Raw genomic sequence first — 17,109 nt, 5'->3', positions numbered from 1 at the left:
CCATGTTATCCGGACCAAAGAGGACAAGGACAACCCAAGTTGTTATCAACGCTCAGTTCAGAAGCCTGCATCTCTGATGGTATGGGGTTGCATGAGTGCGTGTGGCATGGGCAGCTTGCATGTCTGGAAAGGCACATCAATGCAGAAAAATATATTCAGGTTCTAGAACAACATATGCTCCCATCCAGACGTCATCTCTTTCAGGGAAGACCCTGCATTTTTCAACAAGATAATGCCAGGCCACATTCTGCATCAATCACAACATCATGGCTGCGTAGGAGAAGGATCCGGGTACTGAAATGGTCAGTCTGCAGTCCAGATCTTTCACCTATAGAGAACATTTGGCACATCATAAAGAGGAAGGTGCAACAAAGAAGGCCCAAGACGATTGAACAGTTAGAGGCCTGTATTAGACATGAATGGGAGAGCATTCCTATTTCTAAACTTGAGAAACTGGTCTCCTCGGTCCCTAGACGTCCGTTGAGTGTTGTAAGAAGAAGGGGAGATGCCACACAGTGGTGAAAATGGCCTTGTCCCAACTTTTTGGGGATTTGTTGACACCATGAAATTCTGATTCAACATATTTTTCCCTTAAAATGGTAAATTTTTTCAGTTTAAACTTTTGTTCCGTGATTTATGTTCTATTCAGAATAAAATATTAGAAGTTGGCACCTCCACATCATTGCATTCAGTTTTTATTCACGATTTGTATAGTGTCCCAACTTTTTGGGAATCCAGTTTGTACAACAAGGTGACATCCTCAGAGTAAAGAAGGTTTCTACACCAACATAGAAGACAGTTCTTTACTGGAAGAGCAGTGAGGCTATGGAACTCTGATTGTGAACTCACTAGAAGAGTTTAAAAGGGGTGTGGATGTATTTCTGGAGTGTACCGGTAATAATATTACAAGTTTGGGTTATTAGAATTCTGATGAAGGGTCATTGATCTAGATAGTTATTTCAATTGCCAAATTTGGAGTTGGAAAGGAATTTTTTCCCCTAAGTTTGGCTTCCACCTCATGAGGGTTTTTTGTGTTGCCCTGGATCAACTTTGCAGGATAATGTGATAATAGTCCTTTCTAAGCAAAATAGAAACTATGGGGGTCATTTATTAAGACTGACGTTTTAGATGCTGGCCTTATTATTTAAGCCCCTGCACTGGTGGTGGATCCACTAAAGTTATTTAGAGGCGCCAGCCTTTACATAAGTTTGGCGTACCCAGCGCCAGTCTAAATTTAAGCCAACTTTCTTGCTGGCTTACATTTAGACCATTTTCTATGCCTAAAACAGGCGAAGAAAATGATAAATGAGACAGGCCTGTCCTCTTCCCCGCCCATGCCACGCCGAATTTTTTAGACCTGGCGTGAGTGGGGAAAAGTTGCAGATTACAGCGCAACTAACCTTTGCGCTGCAATCTGCAACAGAAATATGATCATAAATGACCTCCTATGTTCCTACAGTATATATATGAAATATGGTATTTTTACCTTTTCAAATCTAATCAGATCTGTTTCTATAATGGCTATAGCAGATTATATGGATTTAAAGGGAAGTTTTAGGAAAAGACTGAGCATGTCATCTCACCAGTCACCCATCTCTTCCATTATTAAATTTACCGAGTACCTGGTATCTCTACTTCCTGGTATTTTCTTGATATACAGGAAATGCCTACTCAGATATAGGTCACCACTGTGAGAAACTTAGTTTTTCTAATTCAGACTTTTAAATTCCCTGATACCCTTCTTGCAAACAAAGGAAAATGATAAAATTCACGTCCGGCAGGTACCATTATGGGGTTTATAGAAACTCACTAAAGTTTGAGTATTCATTGGATTTAGTAATCAATCAGCTCTTAATCTTCCATAATACTGACTATTTGTATTGCTTTCTATATTATATAAACACTTGTGTATTCTATAAATGCATTTTATTGTCTGCAAAATTAATTTTTTAGGCACATAGACTGACACTGTAGTGTACTGCTAAATTCTTGAATCACTTGTAGACATGAACATTCAGATCGTGTAAGCATGCAAGTATTCTAAATGGGGGAGGAGAAGAAGTCTCTTCCAGGCTACTCTTATGATGACCTATCTCCCTGGGAACAAAAGGATTGGGCAACAGGGGAGTATTTGGAGGCCCCCATAAACAGTAGATGGTAGTTTGATCCTACCCAAATTGTCATTCATCTAAGGCTGAATTCACACATCTGTGGAACGCGGTCCGTGAGATACCGGACTGGCATCCTGCTGCATGCAGGAGCGCATGGCATCATTGGTTGCTATGACGCAATGCGCTTCGTGCCGCCGCTGCTGTACAGTAATACACTCGTATAGATCATATGAGTGCATTACTGTACAGCAGCGGCGGCATGAAGGGCACGCCATCATAGCAACCAATGATGCCATGCGCCCCTGCACTCAGCAGGATGCCAGTCTGGTATCTCGCAGACCGTGTTCCATGGATGTGTGAATTCAGTCTAATATGAATGGCCAGCTTAAGCTTAACACAAAAAAAAACCATATTGGTCGACCTTTCTTTTAAAATGACATAAATGCACAGGTGTACGTATACCAGGGCTAAAATGCAAAAGCAAACACAACATGAGACATCACTCTGTAAAAATTGAATATATTGACCATAAATTGCATTAATGCTCTATTCACTAAATAAATCAATTATATAATAATTAAATAATAATTAAAATTGTTACAAATATACTACCCAATTATCCTATATTCTATAGTCAGAATATCAGCAGGGCTCTAGTACTGGATTTTTTTTTCTTAGATCCACAAATCTACTCTGGTCGTTGCAAGTGCTTGTATACTGATAATTCCCCCAAAAATATTCCTGTAGACATTCTATATAAGTGAAAGTCCATTTAACAGTACCAAAGTCCAGAAAAAAAACTAAAGTATCCCCATTGCTATATCACATGTCATCAGCTCAGTTTTAGGGAATTTTCCCATTTGTTTTAGTGCACTCCTTTTTGCCCTCTTGTACAACCTGCATTAAGTGGAGTAGGAGCAATGTAATTAATATCCTACTGGCCCTCTGAGTGATTTATCTTTCATATTCAAACCAACCTTTGTCACGGGTTTCAAACAAACAGAGCTAGTGAAAACCTACACTTAGGCAAGCCACATTCTTGAACCAAGTTGCTCAAGTGCGCACCTGTAAAACTGTTAATACATCAGGTATGTCAGGAAGATATATCAAGTGTTCAATAAACACAAAGCACTGATCCCTGAAGCACCTGCTGTAAATTTGTATTATATGTATGAAGCTTTCATAAGTACACTGTATCATGGGCATGTGAAAGTAACTGATCATATTGCAATAAAAATGCATAACTATAGTAGTTTAGTTGGTTGGGAGAAAGGGACTAGACCAGTGGTGGCGAACCTATGGCACGGTTGAAATACGTGGCACTCAGCGCTCTCTCTGTAGGCACCCGCACTCTGAAAAAAGTCTATGGTGTACAAATATAACTGAGACTTATCCTTCCATTCATCAGCGCAGGGCATGCTATAAACAGCACAGGTAGTGCATTAAATGTAGGCAGGCTATTATAGCTAAATGATAAAGTACATGGAAGATACACTATATTGGACTGTAGTATTCAGGGTTGGCACTTTGCAATAAATAAGTGGGTTTTGGGTCGCAGTTTGGGCACTCAGTCTCTAAAAGGTTCACCATCACTGGACTAGACAAAAGGCCATTTTACATGGGCTCATTCCTAATAATTGCCACAAGTAAATGAGCCATTGTTCATCCGGTGCACATAAAATCATCATTTGCCTGTAGCACATTGTTCTGTATCAACAGGGATGTGCTGTCTGCAAATGATTAATCTGTCAGGGAATGTCCCCATACAGAGCAGATGATTGCTGCAAGTAAATCACCTCAGCTCAAAAGCAGGCAATAATCGGGAACATCTGCTTTCAGCTCAATAATTGCCTGGGCATCAGCCCATGATAAATATTGTAGGGATAATGAGTGAAATAACCAATGTACAAAGTAAAAAAAAAAAGTATCCATTATAAATAATCCTAAAAATCCATAGTAACTAGTGTTGAGTGAATCAAAGTATCTGAAGTGGATGTCGATCTGAATTTCCTTGTGCTTCGTGGTAACAAATCTATTTTTCCTGAAGTGGTAGATGAATGCGGCATCTAAGGGGGTTCAATGGTGGGTGGACGGCGCAATTGCCGTTCCCCATCATTGCGCCGGCTACATACAAAGGAACGCGCTTCGTGGCAAAGCAATTAGTCACAAATGGAATTTCTTTGTGAAATTGGACAAAAATATATGGGCTTCCATGCCTGATCAGCTACATGAGAGCCTTACATTACCAAGCACAATATTAATCTTTGAATGGGGTGGTGTAAAGCACGCAACCAATCAATTCTAGAGCAGTGGAAAAGTGTTTTGTGGAGTGACGTATCACGCTTCTCTGTCCGATGGATAAGTCTCAGTTTGGCAAATTCCAGGAGAACATTGCCTGCCTTTCTGCATTGTGCCTTCCTATGCACTTGAACAGACAGAGCCGTCCCACAGAAGTGAATCGGGAAGCCATACTTGTAATTACACCTGCTCACCACCGCAATAGTCGCAGCGAGCAGGTAAAGAGCAGGTAAAGAGATAGCAGAGAAGGCAGTGCTGATTTCTCTTTAAAAGCTGATCGGCAGGGGTGTCGGGACTCAGACCACAGTCGATCTGATATTGATGATCTATCCTGAGGATCTATCCTAAAAAGCAGATAACCTTTAATGCTTCAGCATTCCAAGAAATTTTGGACTATTGTATCCAACTTTGTGGGAACAGTTTGAGGAAGATATATTTCTGTACCAGCATAATTGTGCCCCAGTGCACAAAGCAAGGTTCTTAAAGGCATGGTTGGGTGAGTTTGGTATGGAACTTGACTGGCCCACACAGAGTCTGGACCTCAAACCCTTTAGGATCAACTAGAATGGAGATTATGCTCCAGGCCCTCTTGTGCAACATTAATTTCTGACCTCCCAAATGTTCTTCTGGATGAATGGACACAATTCCCAGAGCATACACTCCAAAATATTGTAGAAAGCTTTCCCAGAAGAGAGTGGGGGGGGGGGGGGGGAATCACAGAATGAACATACGACCCTGTTCACGGGATTATAGTAGAATTAGGTCAAATTCACAAACGGGTATCACAGAAAGAACCATTTAATTCTAAAGCTTCACTTTTAATATTTATATTTAAAATTAACGACCCATAATGTATAAGAGATATATATAAACAAGAAAAAGAAATAGAAATAAAGCAAAAATAAATCTATCCCACTTGACTTCTTGGATGTAGGCAATCAAGTGAATGATAAGGGGCAATGTCCCTAATGGATTCCCCTACAATTGTGGCCCTGCCTGAAAACGGAATGGCCGCCCCGATAGGGGCGATCCCGTATCTCGTACCTCCTATAATGCCCTGGAGGACCCTGATACAGGTGACTGATGATGGTAATCCTATGGGGAGACCAGTACTAGTCTACAGGTGTGCCAAAAATAAGAAATGCTTTATTTGTACAAATAACACCCCAACCCCCATAAAGTGGAGGTAAAAATGACAAAGACAATGTGTGATTGTGATATGTTTGTATAGAGCGTCCCTACGCGTTTCGCCCTGTTAATATTGGGCTCCTCAGGGGACAAAAACCAAAATAACACACGGGGTGTATCACATAAAATATCAAGGACAGCAAGACAGCCACGAAAGCAATATTAATCACGTGACTACAGTATAATTAAATATAGTGTGATAAACTGGTCACTTAATTATGATTAATTATTGGAGAAAAAGACATACAAAACTCCAGTTATACAGTAAGGCAGAAGGTATGCCAGGCGGTGCAACTGGAGGGTGATGAAGTATAACTGATCACAAGATAGTGAACCAAAAATCACCATAGAGACACATATCCTATCATTTGTTAATAATATTGATGGACAATTGTGTGAGTATAGCAGGTGATAGCGGTCTATTCAACCATAGTTGTAGCTGAGGAATTAAATATAATGATACTAGAAGGTCTGTTAGCATGTCACAATGGTCTATTATAAGTATACATAGAGCCAGAGTGGTCAGATATGTTAATATATAGAGATTAATCTATCCCTTTTAGCTGTACTGACAATCAGACCCCTGGCTTTGTCTTATAGCGGCATATTATAGCTGTGACAGATCAACAGACTATTATCTAGTGACAAAGCATATGGAAACTTGCGTGTCCAGGAGATGATAAAGGTTTCTCCATTAGTATCTGGCCCACTCCGGTAGGTAAAGATGTCCTGATATTGGGGGACATCTTTACCTACCGGAGTGGGCCAGATACTAATGGAGAAACCTTTATCATCTCCTGGACACGCAAGTTTCCATATGCTTTGTCACTAGATAATAGTCTGTTGATCTGTCACAGCTATAATATGCCGCTATAAGACAAAGCCAGGGGTCTGATTGTCAGTACAGCTAAAAGGGATAGATTAATCCCTATATATTAACATATCTGACCACTCTGGCTCTATGTATACTTATAATAGACCATTGTGACATGCTAACAGACCTTCTAGTATCATTATATTTAATTCCTCAGCTACAACTATGGTTGAATAGACCGCTATCACCTGCTATACTCACACAATTGTCCATCAATATTATTAACAAATGATAGGATATGTGTCTCTATGGTGATTTTTGGTTCACTATCTTGTGATCAGTTATACTTCATCACCCTCCAGTTGCACCGCCTGGCATACCTTCTGCCTTACTGTATAACTGGAGTTTTGTATGTCTTTTTCTCCAATAATTAATCATAATTAAGTGACCAGTTTATCACACTATATTTAATTATACTGTAGTCACGTGATTAATATTGCTTTCGTGGCTGTCTTGCTGTCCTTGATATTTTATGTGATACACCCCGTGTGTTATTTTGGTTTTTGTCCCCTGAGGAGCCCAATATTAACAGGGCGAAACGCGTAGGGACGCTCTATACAAACATATCACAATCACACATTGTCTTTGTCATTTTTACCTCCACTTTATGGGGGTTGGGGTGTTATTTGTACAAATAAAGCATTTCTTATTTTTGGCACACCTGTAGACTAGTACTGGTCTCCCCATAGGATTACCATCATCAGTCACCTGTATCAGGGTCCTCCAGGGCATTATAGGAGGTACGAGATACGGGATCGCCCCTATCGGGGCGGCCATTCCGTTTTCAGGCAGGGCCACAATTGTAGGGGAATCCATTAGGGACATTGCCCCTTATCATTCACTTGATTGCCTACATCCAAGAAGTCAAGTGGGATAGATTTATTTTTGCTTTATTTCTATTTCTTTTTCTTGTTTATATATATCTCTTATACATTATGGGTCGTTAATTTTAAATATAAATATTAAAAGTGAAGCTTTAGAATTAAATGGTTCTTTCTGTGATACCCAGAAGAGTGTAATCTGTTCTAGGTGCAAAGGATGGAAGGGGGGGGGGGGGCGGCTCTATATTAATGCCTATGGATTTAGAATGGAATGTCATAAAAGCTGTTAGGCTGGTGACTTATGTCTGCTACTGTCCTGCTGTCCCAGGCAAGAGCAGGCATCTCTCCATTCTCACTGTGCGTACTGGGACTATTGTTCAGTCAACTCCTTTTAGCACTATGAGAGTTAATCTCTTTCTCCTGTCCCTATCCAGGTGCTGGTTAAGTTGCTGATTACTCTCCCTATTTTGCTGGGCTGTGGATCCACCTGCTCGCTTGACCTTTGACATTATATATATATATATATATATATAGCAGCAGGAAAAATCCAGAATGCACTCCAAGATGAAAGTGAAACAAGTGATTTATTCACCCATAAAAGGCATAACTCGCGACGTTTCGGCTCACAGAGCCTTTCTCAAGGCTTGAGAAAGGCTCTGTGAGCCGAAACATCGCGAGTTATGCCTTTTATGGGTGAATAAATCACTTGTTTCACTTTCATCTTGGAGTGCATTCTGGATTTTTCCTGCTGCTATAATATTTGAGGTATTGCCGCTACCCTGTACCGGACAGTGCACCCACACCCAGGTTGATGCTCCCGCTGGATTTCTTCGTTTTTCTATATATATATATATATATATATACAGTACAGACCAAAAGAGTGTGCAAAGCAGTAATCAAAGCAAAAGGTGGCTACTTTGAAGAACCTAGAATATGACATATTTTCAGTTGTTTCACACTTTTTTGTTATGTATATAATTCCACATGTGTTAATTCATAGTTTTGATGCCTTCAGTGTGAATCTACAATTTTCATAGTCATGAAAATAAAGAAAACCCTTTGAATGAGAAGGTGTGTCCAAACTTTTGGTCTGTACTGTATATAAATATATATATATTAGCTAGTAAACAGTGAAAGTGATCTTGTTTAGATATTCATTTAACCTTGTCTGTATACTAATTCTGCTCCTTGCTGCCGTCCTGACCATGGAACTGTGACCTGGATTATGCTCGTGCTCAGCCTGCCCTGTGTTCACACTGCGCTTTTTGCCTGAGTCCTTGGTGCTTCACACCGGTGTCTCTGACCCCCATGGGTCAGCAGCCAACTACAGCAGGACTACTCCAGGAGGTAGTGCCCTGGTTTGTTCCTTGTGGCGAAGTCCAGATTCCTGTATGGGGGTTAAAGGGTGAATACCATGGAACCGCCAGGATAACACCCTTATGTTTAGCCTAAAGACAAACGGATTTGTTGGCACAGTTGGTCCATACCCACTAACTGTAACAATGCCTCTTCTAGATATAATGTATTGGTGTCCCAATACTATTGTACATATAGTGTAGTTATGCCCTACTGTTATCTTTTCCTTTACAATCTCTACTTTCTCTATAAATTAGGACTTTTAATGTTTGATACAGGCATCCTACCAAAATTAAGGCTACACATGCAAAAAAATTTCACACATGACTATACACTCAAAACACAAACAAAACAAACAATTATTCCCAATTAGTAGTGTGCCCTGTGGGTACCCTCTGTTGGAGCCATTTGTGTAGTGCACAAATAATAGTGCCATAATTTGGCAAAATAGCATATCCATGCTGTTGCCTAAATAACAATTCTATACAATGCTGTTGGTATCATATATTTAAAATATAATATACTCTGCAGTACCCATACATTACTACACAATATACGACACGTATTACTACACAATTCCAATACTACCATATAGTGTTCTAATAAAGATAACTAAATAGCAGCTCCATACATAAGTAACCTGGTAGCAGTATTATGCAATGTGTATATCAAGGGGAGAAAAACAGAACTGGATCGCACATCCACAATGCTATGCTTAGTTCTAATTAAACTCGCTTATCAGCGCAATATTAAAATACACAGCCCCCTATACTGCATGCTGTACAAGGGACATTAGTGTACATTTTGATCAAAAGTCATAAACCCACTCACCACGCCAAGGTTGCCTCTTTGAGTGGGACCTTCTGTGACAAAAAAGGCGCAGCACAATGCGGTGACAAAGCGGCACTGCCCTAGTAGGCGGCAGGATCCAGGAGTCAAACAGCAACCCTGCTGTCCGACAATGCCACCCATGGCCCTGGGTCCCACCAACCCACCAGCACAGCGCCACAAAAACAAAGGCCACCACGCAGTACTGCACCAAGTGAACAGTTGTCTAACACAACATGTCCATTGCTATCATAGTATTATGCAATAGATAAATGATAGTCATACATAGGTCACATTCCCATAATGCTGGCCTGTTGTCCAACTTGGTGCTTCTGCAACAGTACCAGTCTTGTGCAAAACGAAACATCAGCCACAAAATGGCACCCAAACAGTAGTGCCAACATGCAGTTGTTCTAACCGCAAAGATCTGTTCATACAGTACTACTAGTGCATTTTACATGGCCCCTGTAGCAGTAGTAGTAGCCACACGATAGTATTTATACATTTAGACACATATACCATATTTGATTCTTTTGCAAATATGACATTTAACATTAGTCTGTATTTTAGAGCTCCATTAGAATTGAGGTGAAATGACCATTGTCCTTGAATAAATACTTTTTGCTAAAACAAAACAAAAAAATCAACACATAAAACAACCAACATCCAATCATATTATCCTTTCATGGAATATTTGTGTAATTTTACCTCTTTACAACCAATTGGAGATTTTTGTAGGATCCTTTAACAAGAGAGATGGCTTCTCTTCTTGAACTAGACAGCTCTACACCATTGATCATCACCACTTCATCTCCCACTTGAAGATAGGACTCCAACATATCGATTTTCCCACCCTCTTCAACCTGCAGAAGTAGAAGGGTTTAGACATTTCCACAGATTTTGCAATGTTTTCAGAAAATGGAAACTTATATATCTCATAAAACAGAGAAAGTTGACATTACTCTTTGCAATCTTTACACAGTTGCCAGTATTTCTAACTTTAAAGGGAACCTGTCACCAGTTTTATGGTGTCCTAATTAAGGGCAACATAAATAAGTGACTGATTCTCTTAGAAAAATGCTGGGTCACTTTCTTTAATTGACCCAGTCAATCTGCCAACATCTTATACTTGAAAAGCTTCCAGCTGATAATGATGAGTCATGAATATTCATGAGCTCCTGACTCTTCCCGCCTACCTGCTGCTGATTGACAGTTATTTTCCATATGAATCAGCAGCAGGTGGGCAGGGGAGTGGCTATATCTCTGAATTAAAAATATGCTGGACTCACTGACATCACGCTGGACTCAAATCAGCTTATTAGCATGCGGCATGTGGCAACTTTGGGTGTATATTATGAGGTAACCATCTGTCACACCAGTAAGTGAATACATCTAAGGTACTTTTTAGTAGTTAATGATTGTATATAATTAGTTCGATTATAATCAAATATCCACATGACAGGTTCCCTTTAAGAGGTAAAGTTCAAGATTTATATAGCAGAGTACCTATAAGGTGGACACTCTGGGGCAGACTTACTAAACCTATAGTTGGTGTAAACTTATACAGGCTGTCTAGACCTCCCCATGATTTATCAGGCTGGGTAATAAATCTACCAAAAATTAGCACCTCCTGAGGAGGTGGCTGAGGGTTCCACACGCATTCTTGTGTAGTTATTTGCTTATCCTTTCCACACATAGGTCTGTTTATGCCTTACTTTGGATTTTTATGTCTGATGGCTTCTATTGTCTTATTGGCCTGCTTGTGTGTGGCTTCTCTCTGCAATCTATATACCCTTGTGAAAAATGGAGAAAACTAGTGTGAATCAGTGACTCACCTATAGACCGAATAGATAAGGGTGCTCACCTCTCGATCCACCCAGACCGCACAGATAGATCAGAAAAAATGGTAGATAAACGAGGGGCACTCCGTATAAGGGAATATAAGCAGCAAGTGAATAATGGCTAGAATTTATTATTCCTATACACAAGCCAATGCATCAAACAATAACAATGTTAAAAACATCCATAAAATATGATAAAATGCATAAAATAAATACCCAATGAACAGGGGCCCTGAAGAAAATTCGTCAGACAAGCATGAGAGTCCATAAATTCGTATTCATCAATAATCAGCAGTCCCCACAGTAGAAATAATCGCACCGGGTCTTTATACACTTGAAAAATTCAAGCCTGTGTCAGGCTCCAAAGGGATCGCATCCACAATCTGACTATGTCAGAAAAATCGTATTCGGTACTGTCCGATTAAATCCTCCAGTAAATTCGAATAGTCAGATCTATTGATAATCGTGAGGGGAATCTCTTACCCTGTTCTGTCGCTGGCTCGATGTAATGGATCGCAAACTCAGCCGATCTTACCCAAACGCGGCGTCCCACGTGGTATGGAGTTTCGAACGTCACGTCTGACGTGACTCCTCGGCTGGAAAGGTAGTAAAGCAATCAATCCTTCTTAAAGATACAGTCTCTAAATTCGAGACAGGGTAATGCTCCAGATGCGAAGATCAACCCGATAGTGGTTATTTCTCCCTCGTAAATCCTGGGGTACGGCTAACTGTCCCAACTGGCCCAGACGCGTTTCAGGGTATACACCCCTTCATCAGTGGTAAAGACTGTGAGCACTTTGCAGCATTTTATACCTTCCCAAGAGACCAGCCATGGGTGGGACTGATCTAATTGAAACATCATGAAAGTCCGAAATGGAATCCTATTGTCCTTTATGTCTATATAGGAGCCAAATTCTTAAAGCAACAGTCACTTCCAGCTCCTATATTATAACATTAGTCCATAGAGTATTCTGATATGCAATATAACATCATATAAACAAAAATAATAAGAAGAACATATTAAAAACATATAAATAACAATCAGGATGTGATGGTTGTAAGAAACGCACAAAAAAGCACATGCGGTCACATGCGTTTTTGATGCGTTTTTTTCCAAAATATTAAAATCCTCCTCCTAAGGGATCCACATAGCATCTCGGGGAGTTTGCCTTCATTTTGACCAGATTTGACCATATATTGCTGCCAAAAAACTTTCTACAGCCTAGCATAAGTTGCAAGGAGAAAAGGGGAAGGAGAGCCGGGCAGGGAGTAAGGAACAGAGTGCTGATAGACAGCCCGACTCTGGATCTGCATCACCACCCGGCTCGCCCCCCATCCCTCAGAGGAATCCAAATAGTTCCCATTCAGCATTCAGACCCCTAGGGATCAGGGATTCAAATTCAAAGATACGGCGGGACTACTGCCTGGACATAGCGGCCACATGATTATGAAAGGAGATGCCAGTGTTTCCTAATAATTCTCTCTACCTGTCGGTGTTGTGAATGGTAGGGTAGAATCATCCTTAACACCTCATCTGATGGGGGTGTGCACTTCTGGACAAAAAAGTCCTGTCTATTCATATTTCTCACTTTGACCAAGGCTTTTTCCACTATCTGATCTGGATACTCCCTCTCTTTGAACTGCTGGCTGAGAACCACAGCCTCTTCTTCAAATTGTCTGTGATCAGTGCAATTCCGCTTCAATCGTCTGAATTGGCTGACTGGTATGTTCAATAACCATTTGGGTAGATGGCAGCTGAAAAAGCGTATGAAACTGTTCCTAGCTACCTCCTTCACAAAGGTACTACACTTGATCGTGCATCCCTCTATCACTACCCTGATGTCCAGAAACTCAACTTTTTTGTCACTAACCTTCGGGGTAAATGTCAAATTTCTCTCATTGGCGTTAATTTCCACCAAAAAATCATCCAGGGTCTCTTTGGTGCCTTTCCATATGAACAGGACATCGTCAATGTACCTACGCCACAGCACCAGATCCCCCCCCCAACCTGGGCGCGATGGACTCGGACTCCCACTGAGCCAAAAAGAGGTTGGCATAGCTGGGGGCGAATCTGGTGCCCATGGCGGTACCGGTCAGCTGGAGATAGAAGTCCTGCTCATATGCGAAATAGTTATGTGAGAGAATATAATCAACTCCCTCCAAAATGAACATCAATTATTCACTTTCAAGAGTGTTATTTATTTGAAACTGTTTCATTAGGGCATCAATGCCCATTCTGTGTTCAATCACAGTGTAGAGGGAGCTAACATCAAGTGTGCCTAGAAACCAGCCCTCTTGCCATTCCAAAGATTCTAATTGTTTGACAATATCAGTGGTGTCTTTGATGTAAGAGGCAGTGCTCCTGACCAGAGGCTGAAGCCAGCGGTCAATATACCGATACTATTGGTCTTCCCGGGGGACATTTCAGATCTTTGTGGATCTTGGGAACACAAATATCTGGCCTCATGGTCCCGCAGAAGTCCCGCCGTCACTCCCTTCTCACACAGCGTCCTCAATTCCCTATGGTATTCCTCTGTGGGATCACCTTTGAGTTTTCGATAAGTGATCTCATCACTCAGCTGTCTCAAACATTCTCCCCTATATGCTTCTGTATCTAAAATCACCACCGCTCCTCCCTTATCAGCAGGTCTGATCGTAATCTCTTTCATGTCCTGTAGTTCTTGAATCGCATCTCGTTCCTTTCTTGTCAAATTAGGATTCCGAGTGCGACCCTTCAATAATCTCAACTCTTTTTCTACATTCGTCTTAAAGGTGACCATTTCTCCACTCATTTCCTGTCTGGGGTACTTTTTGGATCTTAGTTTTAAATCAGTATGCGAATATCTCCCAACATCTGGAGAGTCCAGGGTCGTATCAATGGCTGGGTTCTTAAGGAAGTACTTCTTCAGACAGAGCCTACGTACAAACTTTTCAATACCCACCACCGTGGAAAATTTGTCCAAGGCTCTGGTTGGAGAAAACTTCAAACCCTTGTTGAGTAAAAGTGTCTGTGCCTCTGTAAGTGTGGTGGTACTAATATTAATTATATTTGATGATTCCTTGGTGGATTGTGATGGTCCCTTTTTTTTGGCATGTCTGCCTCCCCGTATCTTTCTCCTTGTCTGCGTGCTTGTTGTCCCCTGTGATATACTTCCTCTTGTTGATTGCATGATTGTGGATAACGTGTCTGATTGTAATTGTGTCAGAGAAATGGTCACCTTTAAGACGAATGTAGAAAAAGAGTTGAGATTATTGAAGGGTCACACTCGGAATCCTAATTTGACAAGAAAGGAACGAGATGCGATTCAAGAACTACAGGACATGAAAGAGATTACGATCAGACCTGCTGATAAGGGAGGAGCAGTGGTGATTTTAGATACAGAAGCATATAGGGGAGAATGTTTGAGACAGCTGAGTGATGAGATCACTTATCGAAAACTCAAAGGTGATCCCACAGAGGAATACCATATGGAATTGAGGACGCTCTGTGAGAAGGGAGTGACGGAGGGACTTCTGCGGGACCATGAGGCCAGATATATTACAGAAACACAGAAAAGAATTCCCGTATTCTATTGTCTTCCCAAGATCCACAAAGATCTGAAATGTCCCCCGGAAGACCAATAGTATCGGGAATTGACTCTATTTCATCTAACCTCTCGCGGTATATTGACCGCTGGCTTCAGCCTCTGGTCAGGAGCACTGCCTCTTACATCAAAGACACCACTGATATTGTCAAACAATTAGAATCTTTGGAATGGCAAGAGGGCTGGTTTCTAGGCACACTTGATGTTAGCTCCCTCTACACTGTGATTGAACACAGAATGGGCATTGATGCCCTAATGAAACAGTTTCAAATAAATAACACTCTTGAAAGTGAATAATTGATGTTCATTTTGGAGGGAGTTAATTATATTCTCTCACATAACTATTTCGCATATGAGCAGGACTTCTATCTCCAGCTGACCGGTACCGCCATGGGCACCACATTCACCCCCAGCTAGGCCAACCTCTTTTTGGCTCAGTGGGAGACCGAGTCCATCGCACCCAGGATGGGGGGGGGAATCTGGTGCTGTGGCGTAGGTACATTGACGATGTCCTGTTCATATAGAAAGGCACCAAAGAGACCCTGGATGATTTTTTGGTGGAAATTAACGCCAATGAGAGAAATTTGACATTTACCCCGAAGGTTAGTGACAAAGAAGTTGAGTTTCTGGACATCAGGGTAGTGATAGAGGGATGCACGATCAAGTGTAGTACCTTTGTGAAGGAGGTAGCTAGGAACAGTTTCATACGCTTTTTCAGCTGCCATCTACCCAAATGGTTATTGAACATACCAGTCAGCCAATTCAGACGATTGAAGCGGAATTGCACTGATCACAGACAATTTGAAGAAGAGGCTCGTCTCTTACTAAAGATCCCAGAATTACTTACACGAGAGCCACTACGTTGGCAGCAAAAGTAGCACCCACATTAAAAATGAATAGGAAGGGCCCGTCGGAAGGTCAGAATTTTTTTTTTTTTTCTTTTTTTTCTTTTTTTTTACTTGTGCATGAGCCCTTAATGTCAGCCATGTGCCCTCCTCAGTTCTGTATTACTGCCAACTGTATAACACATTGTGCTGTTGCTGTGTACGTAAAATAAATATCAGTTACAAGTATTAAAGCCTTACCGAACATAAAAATGTACTAGATGAGTTTACTCTTGAATTTGGGCCACACCATTTTAAACTTACTCAAAGATATCAGACATAAAGAGATAGGAAACAAAGATCTCACTTTGAACAATGCTTAGCAGCTATGAACTACTTATTTAACTTACATTCTTATCATAAAAATATAAAGTAAAAGCAAATCAAAAAATCTAATTGACTTTCTGAATGTGAAAGTAAAGGGAAACAAAATGTGTGTTTACATAAGTTTCTGCATGTGCCCTCTGGTGGTAAAATACCAGTATGCAGCATCTTCTCGAGTATGCACTGCAAGGGGAATGGATTGCAATAAACTCACTGCATAAGGCAGAAATGACACAGATCAGTGTAGAGTATGGTATGACTGAAACTTTAAGTACAGGATATGAGAGCTGTACATAGCTAATCTGTATTACATTCTTATATGCATAACCTTCTTTTTCATATTTTTTTTTTTTATTATATAAACTTTTATTTTTTTAATTCTCATACAAAAAAAATACATAACAATATACCATTTACAATGCTATAAAATCCAAAAGTCCGTCAGTTCTAGTCCTTAAAGCATAATTAAATATGATTTCATGCAAATACCCATAATTATATAGATATTAACTAAAATCAAATAAAGGTCTCACTGCCTGGGGGGAAAGCAGGACCAGCCCGGCATCAAAGGGTTTAGCATTACAGATAAAAAACGAGATCTTATTTAGTATTATTATCTCCACACTGAGAGGGAGCATAGGCCCGAGACCCGGGGGGCCCACCGAGCAGCGAACACGCACCCCCCACGGCCTCCCTCAGACGCAAGCAAGCACCACGGACAGGACCAACACCCGTGGGGCGAATCTCTGGTGCTCACCTATCCCGTGTGGGGCAAGCTCACAGCGATCTTTGATCGCACCCTTCCGTAAAACCGAAGAGAAGGGGAGGGGGGTCCAGCAGTCTTCTATCCCAGTGGTATAAAACCCACTCCCAGGATTTCCTGCCTCATCCCCATATAGTTAGATTAAATGTTAATGGCTTGTTTAAGCATGACTCGCATGGGTGCTCCACGGTATCTCATGGAGAGGGGACACAAATCAAAGTGTCACTCAACAATCCC

General features: G+C 40.9%; 1 protein-coding gene across 2 annotated transcripts in view; it reads right to left on the bottom strand.

Moving 5' to 3' along the window:
* The window catches only part of SHROOM3 (shroom family member 3), a 433,756-nt gene that overhangs the window by 306,943 nt on the left and 109,704 nt on the right, over positions 1–17,109 (bottom strand). For both annotated transcript variants that reach the window (XM_044304349.1, XM_044304356.1), the window contains exon 2: positions 10,185–10,339. In XM_044304349.1, coding sequence (XP_044160284.1) covers positions 10,185–10,339 — 155 coding nt within the window. The remainder of the gene's footprint in view (positions 1–10,184; positions 10,340–17,109) is intronic.

The sequence above is a fragment of the Bufo gargarizans genome, chromosome 1 (assembly GCF_014858855.1).
Source record: "Bufo gargarizans isolate SCDJY-AF-19 chromosome 1, ASM1485885v1, whole genome shotgun sequence".
NCBI lineage: Eukaryota > Metazoa > Chordata > Amphibia > Anura > Bufonidae > Bufo > Bufo gargarizans.
This window is presented reverse-complemented; position numbering and strand designations above follow the sequence as displayed.